The sequence below is a fragment of the Lipotes vexillifer genome, unplaced genomic scaffold (assembly GCF_000442215.2).
Source record: "Lipotes vexillifer unplaced genomic scaffold, Lipotes_vexillifer_v1.1 scaffold64, whole genome shotgun sequence".
Lineage (NCBI taxonomy): Eukaryota > Metazoa > Chordata > Mammalia > Artiodactyla > Lipotidae > Lipotes > Lipotes vexillifer.
This window is the reverse complement of record NW_006791024.1, coordinates 982,747-992,938: the sequence shown is the minus strand read 5'-3', so window position 1 is coordinate 992,938 and position 10,192 is coordinate 982,747. Positions and strand designations below refer to the sequence as shown.

At 33.8% G+C, this 10,192-nt stretch overlaps 1 protein-coding gene across 3 annotated transcripts in view; it reads left to right on the top strand.

The window, feature by feature from the left end:
- Window positions 1–1,399: 1,399 nt before the first annotated feature.
- CDC42BPA (CDC42 binding protein kinase alpha) overlaps window positions 1,400–10,192 on the top strand; it is a 270,792-nt gene continuing 261,999 nt past the window's right edge. For 2 of the 3 annotated variants that reach the window (XM_007464176.1, XM_007464177.1), the window contains exon 1: window positions 1,400–1,486. In XM_007464176.1, coding sequence (XP_007464238.1) covers window positions 1,424–1,486 — 63 coding nt within the window. In that variant the 5' untranslated portion in view covers window positions 1,400–1,423. The remainder of the gene's footprint in view (window positions 1,487–10,192) is intronic. The other variant, XM_007464175.1, reaches the window with a different exon arrangement.

The window sequence follows — 10,192 nt, the reverse complement described above, 5'->3', positions numbered from 1 at the left end:
TTTCCCTTTCTAATGCTCAAATACATACCTTTGATCTTCCACACTCTCGTGCATGGTAGGAAGGAGAAGAGAGCTGTACCCATATACAGTGACCATTTAATTGTATTAACTCCTTTTTGTGTGAGAATAAGGAGGGACATGAGGGGAGGAAAGGAGACAGGTCTAAATTTCTCTTAGAGGCAGCAGAACATGTAATTGGTTTTATAATTAAAAAAAAATGTCAATATGTTCCCTATAATTAATAGAATAATGTCTAAGTTCCTTGCATGGCATCCAAGGCCATTTATATTTTCCATTTTCTAGCCCTGATTTCTTTGTATTTCTTCTTATAATTCTACAACAACAGTGGATTATTTACCATTATCACCCAAGTTCACTTTCTTGCCTCTCTTCATTTGCTTATATTGCTCCCTCTGTTGGGAATATTTATAGTACATTGCAAACAGGCAAATTAGCAAAAGTCTACTTAGTCCTCAAGGTCCAGATCCAATGTTAGTTCCTCTGTGAAACATTAGTGTTCTTACAAGAGAATTAGGGTTCCATTTTCACTGATCCTGAAGCACTTTGTATTTATCTCTATTAGAAACTTTTTTTTTTTTTGCGGTACGCGGGCCTCTCACTGCTGTGGCCTCTCCCGTTGCGGAGCACAGGCTCCAGATGCGCAGGCTCAGCGGCCGTGGCTCATGGGCCCAGCCGCTCCGCGGCATGTGGGATCTTCCCGGACCGGGGCACGAACCTGTGTCCCCTGTATCGGCAGGCGGACTCTCAACCACTGCGCCACCAGGGAAGCCCCTCTATTAGAAACTTTTATCACATTACTGTGTTATATGTGTGTACATACTGTATCTATTTCTGAAGACTGAGAAGTTCTTGAATGAAGGTACCATATTGTAATTATATTTGTTTTAAGCTCCAGTAATTGCCACCATACTTTGTATAATGTCAACTCTTGCTAAAGGCATGTTAAAATGATCAATAAATGAATGAGTGTGACAAATATTAATTTACTTGGTGGGGATTGCTGAATTTCTCTCTGGTGCCAAGAAATTTGCTTTTACTTCTTGGACCTTTGTGCTAAAATATGTATCTAGCATTGAGTTAGAATACACAGAATGTTTAAAATGAGAATAAATTGGTCTCATTTGTACATCACTAGTACTTTGCATTATTTGGTGTTTAAAAGTATGTTTCTCACCCAAAATATAATTCATATATAAGAAATAAACATCATATGAAAATTAAGTCTATTTCTTCTCAATATAGTTTGATGAGACTATTAAATACTTTGGCATATTCCTTATTTTCATTTTTATTGTTTAAGTAAGAAATATCATTATTTATATCTAATTTGTATCACAGTTCATTAAGTAATTGATGTTGCCTTTTTGTTTCAGCTAAACCATTTACTTCTAAAGTGAAACAGATGCGATTACATAGAGAAGACTTTGAAATATTAAAGGTGATTGGTCGAGGGGCTTTTGGAGAGGTAAGAGATAAAGATTTTATAGAAGATCTGATAATTGTTTTGCAAGCTATTTTATACAGTCTGTGAGAGAATTTAACTGAAATATTATTTACTTGGTGTTGTAATTGATATCATTGATCAGAAATCATTAAACTTCTGAATGAAGCCTTTCTACATGGAATTTTTTTCCAAGATATTTCTATTTTTCATATGTCATCGAAGTTTGAGTATGTTTCTGTACTCTCTTCTGTTCCATTGGTCTGTATGTCTCTCACTGCCTTAAATTACTTTTGTTTAAGAAGTCTTGATATCTGGTAGTGTGTATACTCTAAATTCCTCCCTCTTCTCCTCTGTTCTTGGCCCTTTATATTTTCATATAATTTTAGAATAAGTGTTTCAGTTTTTACTTACTCTTAAAAATCCACATCCACACCCAGCACCCACACATCTGCTGGAATTTTGATTAGGATTGCCCTGAAACTAGAGATTACTTTGTAGATAATTGACATCTTAACAATATTGAGTCAGCCAATCCATGAACATGGTATATGCCTCCATTTATTTAGGGCTTTATAAATTTAACCCACTAATTATTTGTAGTTTCCATTCAGTAGAGTGGATTATACATCTTTCAGCAGATTTATTCCTAGGTATGTGATATTCTTTATGTTATTTTAATTAGAATTATTGGTTAAGTTTCATTTTCTAATTGTTTTTGCTAGTAGTTAGACACAGTTGAATTCTGTTTATTGACCTCATACCCAGCAACCTCGCTAATTTTACTTTTAAAATCATGAATTGTGTTGGATTTTAATAAAACGCTGTATCAGCATCTTTTGAGACACTCAGAGCTTTTCTCCTTCACTCTGTTAATGTGTTGAGTTACACTGGTTTATTTTCAATGTGAAACTAACCTTGCATTTTTAAAATAAGCCAACTTTGTTGGGATGTATTATCCTTTTAATTTACCTTTGGACTCAGTTTGCTATTTGTGTGTGTTGTGTGTGTTTTGGATCTGTGAGAGAAATTGGCCTGTAATTTTCCTACTTATCACATCCTGATCAGATTTTGGTATCTTGGTTTTTCTGGCCTCATAAAAAGAGGGAGGTATTTCCTTTTTTACTGTTCTTTAGAGGAGTTTGAGAAGATTGTTATTATTTCTTTCTTTTATGCTTAGAAGATTTCACTGGTGAAGCCATTTGAGCCTGGAGGTTCCTAGAGAGAGAGTTTTAAATTATATAATTAATTATTTAAATTGAAATTGAACTATTTGGATATTTTGTATAGATGTGTCAGTTTTGCTAGGTTCATCCATGTCATCTGATTTTTCATATTTATTACTATATTGGTTGTTTGCACTTCTCATTTTTTTCATTTGTTACACTTAGCAGTTTATCAGTTCTGTTATTTTTTCAATGAATTAACTTTTGCCCTTTGTATTCTTCTGTGGTAGATTTGTTTTGTTTCATTCATTTCTGCTTTTATCTTTTAATGTTCTTTTCTCCCTTTGGTTTCAACTTCCTCTTCTTTTTTTAACTTTTTGAGTTAGATGCTTAGAGCTTTGATTTCTAGATCTTTTCAAATGTGCTATATACTTTTTCCTCTAAGCAGCTTTAGCTATAGCAAAGTTTTGATATGTCATATTTTCATTATAGATTTCCTCAAAATACAATGTGATTTCCAATGTGATTTTAAATTTCTGTCATGTTTTTTTTTGATCTATGATTTTAGAAGTTTATCACTCCATCTCTAAGTATTTGGAGGGTTTTTAGTTATATTTCTGTTTTTGAGTTATAATGTAATTCCAGAGCAGTCAGAGAATATACATTGTCTGACTTCAAGTCTTTGAAATTTGCTGTGCAGTGTTCTGTAAATATCAGTTAGGTAAAAGACATTAATCTTATTTAAATCTTCCATATCCTTAACTGTTTTCTCTGTGTGATATTTCATTTCCTGAGAGAGGATTTGCTTATTTCTTTCTTATTTTATTTTTTTCAGTTTTCACTGATAAAAAATATCAAGTTATTATATCTCCCTAGTGATTAACTCTTTTATCATGATGTAATGATCCTTGTTATCTCTAAGTAATGCTTTTTGAGTTAAACTTTACTTAATCTGATGTTAGTAGAATGATTCTAGCTCTTTTTATTAGTCTTCTGCATTAAATATCTTGCTCCACCCTGTTAGTTTCAGCTATTACTTTATATGTTTAGTGTTAAATAGAATATAGTTTTTATTTTTTGATCTAGTCTGATAATGTCTTATCTTTAATTGGAGTGTAGTCAGTTGACATTTAATGTAATTACGTTACGTATTACTATTTGTTTTCTGTTTGTCTTGTCCATTCTGTATTATGTTTCTCTCAATTCTTGGATTAACTGAATATTTTAAATTATTCTTTCCCCCTTCTATTCATTTCTGAGTTGTACCTTCTTTTATTGGTTTCCCTAGAGATTGCCACTTGTATTCTTGGTAAATTTGTATTTTGCCAGTTCCCATTTACCCAAATGTACCTTTCATTGTCATTAGCTCTACATATATTTGAAACCCCAAAAGATACGATTATAGTGTCCCTATTCATTCTAGCTTTACCCATGTATTTACATTTTTTCTTACTCTTCACATTCACATACTTATTTATATTCATATACTTGTCTTCCATATAATTTTCCTTTTCACTTAAAAGTTCCCTTTAGTATTTTGCCAAGTCTGCTGAGATAAATTATCTGCATTTTTTGTCTGAAAATACATTTATTTTGAGGTCTTAACAAAATTGTGTTATATACACATATAGCTTAATGGATTTGTACATTTGCATGAACTTCTGTAACTGTTATGCAAATCAAGATAGGCTCCCATTGCCCCCTCTATGTGGATAACCACCTTCTCATTAACCATCTATTCTGACTTCTATAATTATAGATTTATTTTGCCTGTTTTTGAATGCTATATTAGTGGAATTATATATTCTTTTGTTTCTGTCTTCTTTTGCTCAATATTATGCTTGTGTGATTCATTTTTGTTTTTTATTGGTTCACAGTATTCCTTTATATGAATATACCACAAATATTTTATCCATACTAGTGTTGGTAGGTATTCAAGTTTATAGTTTTTGGCCACTGTTAATAATGTTATGAACATTCATGTACAGGTCTTTTGGGAGATAGAAGCACTCATCTGTGTTTGCTATAATCCTAGTGGAATTTCTGGTTTGCATGTTAGGCATATTTAGTTTTAGTTGGTAGTGCCAAATAATATCCCAGTTGGTTGTCAATTTGTACTCTGACCAACAGTGTATTAAGGTCCCAGTTGCTTCACAACCTCACCAACACTTGGGTCATTTTTTAAACTTTGGACATTTTTTGGTGGATGAGTAGTGGTATTGGATTGTGATTTCATTTTACATTTCCTAATAACTCTTAAAGTTGATCCCATTTTCATATTACTTCATATAACTTGGATATCCTTTTTCATAAGTGCACATTTTGGGATTGGGGGAGTGGGAGCAGGTGGGTAGGTTGTCTGACTTACTGGTATATTCTGGATACAAGTCCTTTGTTGGAAGTGTGTGTGTGTGTGTGTGTGTGTGTGTGTGTTTATTAAACAAAATGTCTTCCTGTGTGTGGCTTGGCTTTTCCCTCCCTGTATAGATCTTTTATGGAAGAGAAGATCTTAGTTTTGGTGAAGTGCATGTAATTAAGCTTTTCTTTATGATTAGTGCTTTTTTGTGTTCGTTAAAAAAGTTATTTTCTACCCTGAAGGTCATGAAGATATTTTCCTCTGTTATCTTATGTGATCTATAAAAAAAAATCTTTTTCATTTAGGTCTATGATCCGTCTGGTATTATTTTGTGTTTTGTGAGGTATAGGTCAAGGTTCATTTTATTCTTTGTGGGTTTCTCAGCATCATTTATTTAAAGACTACTTTTTCTACATTTGATTGCAAAGGAACTTCCATTGTGAATCAGGTGACCCTATATGTGTTACTTTTATTAATTTTTAATAATTTTTAATGTAGAATTCTTGTTCATGTTTCATTAAATTTATTTATCAGTCTTTGATGTTTGTTGATGAGCCTATAACTGATATTTTTAGATTTCATTTTGTAACCATGTTGCTAGACTAGAAATACAATTAATTTTTGTGTAGTGATCTTGTATTTAAGCATCTTGATATATTAACTTATTAATCCTAGTTTATAAATTGAAAAAATTTTTCATGTACACAATCATACCATTTCCAAATAATGACAGCTTTTTTTCTTTCTTTTGTTATACTTGTTATTTCTTTTTCCTATATTATTACAATAGAGAGTTTCTTCCTTAAAATATTAAATTCAGTTGTTGAAAATCAATTTTTTTCTGGTTTGTGATTCCAGGGGTATGAAGTTTGCAACAGCTTTTTTAAAAAAAAATTGTTGGGCTTCCCTGGTGGCGCAGTGGTTGAGAGTCCGCCTGCCGATGCAGGGGACATGGGTTTGTGCCCCGGTCTGGGAAGATCCCACATGCCACGGAGCGGCTGGGCCCGTGAGCCATGGCCGCTGAGCCTGCACGTCCGGAGCCTGTGCTCCACAACGGGAGAGGCCACAACAGTGAGAGGCCCGCGTACTGCAATAATAAAAAAAAAAAAAAAAAAAAATTGTTACTCTTTTATTAGGTTAAGGAAGTTACTCTTTTTTAGGTAAAGGAAGTTTTCCTTTTAGTCCTAGTCTGTTGAGAGCTTTTATCATGCATTAGAGTTAACTTTCATCAAAAGCTTTTTTTAATATCTATTTTGATGATATGATTTGACCTCTGTATTTAATGTGGAAATAATATTGATTAATTTTTAAATATACCAATATTGGATTACTATATAAATCCAGTTGTTTCTTGTGTATTCTTTTAGTATATTGTTGGTTTTGATTTGCTAATATTTTGTTTACCATTTTTTTATGTGCATGAAAAAGATTGAACTTTATTTTACCTATCTTAATTTCCTTATATTTTTAAAATGTTATGCTTAGCTCATAAGACAATTTGGGAAGTATTTGCACTTTCTCAATTTCTGAGTTTGAGAATATTATTATTTCCTTATATGTTTGGAAAAATTCTCTGGTGAGTCCATCTAGACTAGGAGTGCAATTTTTATTTGGTTGTTTGTTTACATCTTTTGAGGTAGATTGTATATATGTTGAAATACACCAATTGTATATGTACAGTTCCATGAGTTTTGACAAATGGATTCACCCTTATCAAGATACAGAACAGATTTCCTTCACCCTAAGAAGTTCCCTTTCCTGTTACTTCCCCATAACTTCCATCAAGTGGCAACCACTGTTCTAAATTTTAAATATGGATTAGTTTTGGCCATTTGAAAATTTCATATAAATGGAAATCATACCATATGTAGTCTTTTGTGTCTGGCTTCTTTTGCTCAGAATAATGTCTGTGAGATCCATTCTTGTGATCAAATGTAGTAATACTTTTTATTGCTGATTAGTAAGCTATATACCACTATCCTTCTATTGATGAACATTTGTATTGTTTCTCATTTTTGGCTCTTAGGATTAAAACTGATGTGAATATTCTTGTATAAATTTTTATGGAAATATGTTTTCATTTTCCTTGGATAAATACCTAGGAGTGGAACTGCTATGTTAAGTGGTAGGTGCATATTTAAATTTAAAAGAAACTGGCACATTTTTTCCAGTGGGGTTGTACCATTTTATATTCCCACCAGTTCCATGTTCTCACTAATATTTTTTTGTTAGTCTTTTAAATTTCAGTCATTCTAATGGGTGTGTAATAGTATCTCATGGTCTTAAATTGCATTGTTATGTAGATTTGTGTTATATAGCAACATAATGATGAGTTTTTGTGTGCTTATTCACCATTCTTATATCTTCCTTTGTGGAGTATACGTTCAGATATTTTGCTCATTAAAAAAATGAGGTATTTGGGCTTCCCTGGTGGCGCAGTGGTTGGGAGTCCGCCTGCCGATGCAGGGGACGCGTGTTCGTGCCCCGGTCTGGGAGGATCCTGCGTGCCGCGGAGCGGCTGGGCCCATGGGCCGTGGCCGCTGGGCCTGCGTGGCCGGGGCCTGTGCTCCGCAGTGGGAGAGGCCACAGCAGTGAGAGGCCCGCGTACTGCAAAAAAAAAAAAAAAAATGAGTATTTGTGTCATCATTGAGTTGTAAGAATTCTTTATATTTTATATTTATAAATGTCTTTTGTCAGATGTATGTTTTGTCAATATTTTCTCAAAGGCTGCATAGCTTGCCTGTTAATTTTTTAAAAAATGTCTTCTGATAAGCAGAAGTTTTAAATTTTGGTGGTTTAATTTTATCAGTTTTTTCTCTTACGGTTATTATTTTCCATGTTCTTTGTAAGAAATTCTTATTTATATCTAGGTCGCAGATATTTACCTATGTTATTTTCCTAAAACCTTTATAGTTTTAGCTCTTATGTTTAGATTGGTGATTCATTTCAAATTAATTCATGTATGATGTGAGATAGGGATCGAGGTTCATTTTTTTCCATATGGATATCCAGTTATTTCAGCACAATTTGTTGAAAAGGCTGTTTCTCCTCTATTGAATTACTTCAGTTCCTTTGTCAGAAAAATCAGTTGACCATATAAATGTTGATCTGCTTCTGCTCTTTCTATTCTATTTCACTGTTATCTTTGTCTCTTCTTATGTCAGTACCACACAGTCTTGATTCTGTAGCTTTATACTGTAGAGTTGAGAGTATGTAATGAAGTCTGAGTGTAAGTCCTCCTTCTTTGTTCTTTTGCAAAATTGTCTTAACTATTTGAAGACTTTTGCATTATTATGTAAATTTTAGAATCACTGTGTCAGTTTCCATAAAAGCCTACTGGTATTGAAATTGAGTTTGCATTCAGTTTATAGATCAATTTTGTGAGGACTGACATCTTAACAATCATGAGTCTACTAGTTAGTCCATGAACAAGGCATTTTTCTTTGTCTTTTAAGGTCTATTTTAATTTTTCTCAAAATTTTTTTTGTAATTTTAGTGTACAGGTCTTTTTTATAATTTGTTAAATTTATTGCTAAATTTTTAATGTTTTTTGATGCTATGGTAAATGACATTTAAAATTTTATATTTCAAATAGTATGTTGTTAGTATGTAGATATACCACTCATTTTATTTTTCAACATCTTTATTGGAGTATAACTGCTTTACAATGGTTTGTTAGTTTCTGCTGTATAACAGAGTAAATCAGCTATACGTGTACAGATATCCCCATATCCCCTCCCTCTTGCATCTCCCTCCCACCCTCCCTATCCCACCCCTCTAGGTGGTCACAAAGCACTGAGCTGATCTCCCTGTGCTATGTACACCACTCATTTTTGTATCTGACTTTATTTTCTAAATTCATTTATTATTTTTAAAATAGTTTTTTGTTGTTTTGGTTGCTGCTTTCTTAGTTGTTCTGTGTAAACAATCATATTGTCTGAGAATAGGACAATCATACTGTCCTTTTCACTTTCCAGACTTTATACATTCTATTTCTTTATGTTGACTTATTATACTAATTTGGACCTCTAATACGGTGTTGAATAGGTGTCATGAGGGTATATATCCTTACTTCATTTCAGGGAGAAAGGATTTAGTGTTTGACTAGTAAGTATGATGTTAATTGTAGGTGTTTTTGAGAGAACCCTTTATCTGATTGAAGAAGTTGTTTTCTGTTACTAGTTTGCTGAGAATTTAATAATCATATGGATTTGCTCTTTTATTCTGTAAATTTGGCGTGCTACTTTGATTGACTTTTTTTTTTTTTTTTGCGGTACGCGGGTTTCTCACTGCCGTGGCCTCTCCTGTCACGGGGCACAGGCTCCGGACGCGTAGGCCCAGCGACCATGGCTCACGGGCCCAGCCGCTCCACGGCATGTGGGATCCTCCCAGACTGGGCACGAACCCGCGTCCCCTGCACTGGCAGGCAGACCCTCAACCACTGTGCCACCGGGGAAGCCCTGATTGACTTTAATGATAGGCTTTGATATTTAGAGCAGTTTTATGTCCACAGCAAAACTGAGTGCAAAGTACACAGAATTCCTATATACCCGTTGACCTTGCACATGTGCAGCCTCTCCCACTATCAACCTACCACACAAGGTGATGTATTTGTTACAACTGATGGATCTACATTGACACATCATCAGCTAAAGTCTATAGTTTACATTAAGGTTCACTCTTGGTGTTGTATTATATATTGTATGGGTTTGGACAAATGTATAGTTACACCTATCCACCATTTCAGTATTATACGTAATAGTTTCACTGCCTTAAAAATCCTCTGTGCTTTGCCAATCCATCCCTTCCTTCCCCTAACCTCTGGCCACCACTGATCTTTTTCCTGTCTCCATAGTTTTGCCTTTTCCTGAATGTCATAGAGTTGAAATCATACAGTAATGCAGCCTTTTCAGATTGGCTTATTCCACGTGGTAATAGGCATTTTGTTTCCTTCATGTCTTTTTATTGTTTTTACCACTGAATAATATTTCATTGTTTGAATGTACCACTGCTTATTTACCCATTTACCTACTGAAGGACATCTTTGTTTTCTTCCAAGTTTTGACAATTATGAATAAAGCTGCTGTAAACATTCATGTGCAGGTTGATGTGATGTGTGGACATCAATTTTCAATTCATTTGCATAAATACCAAGGAGCAGAATTGCTGGATCGTATGGTAAGAGCATTATTTAAGTTTTGTAAGAAA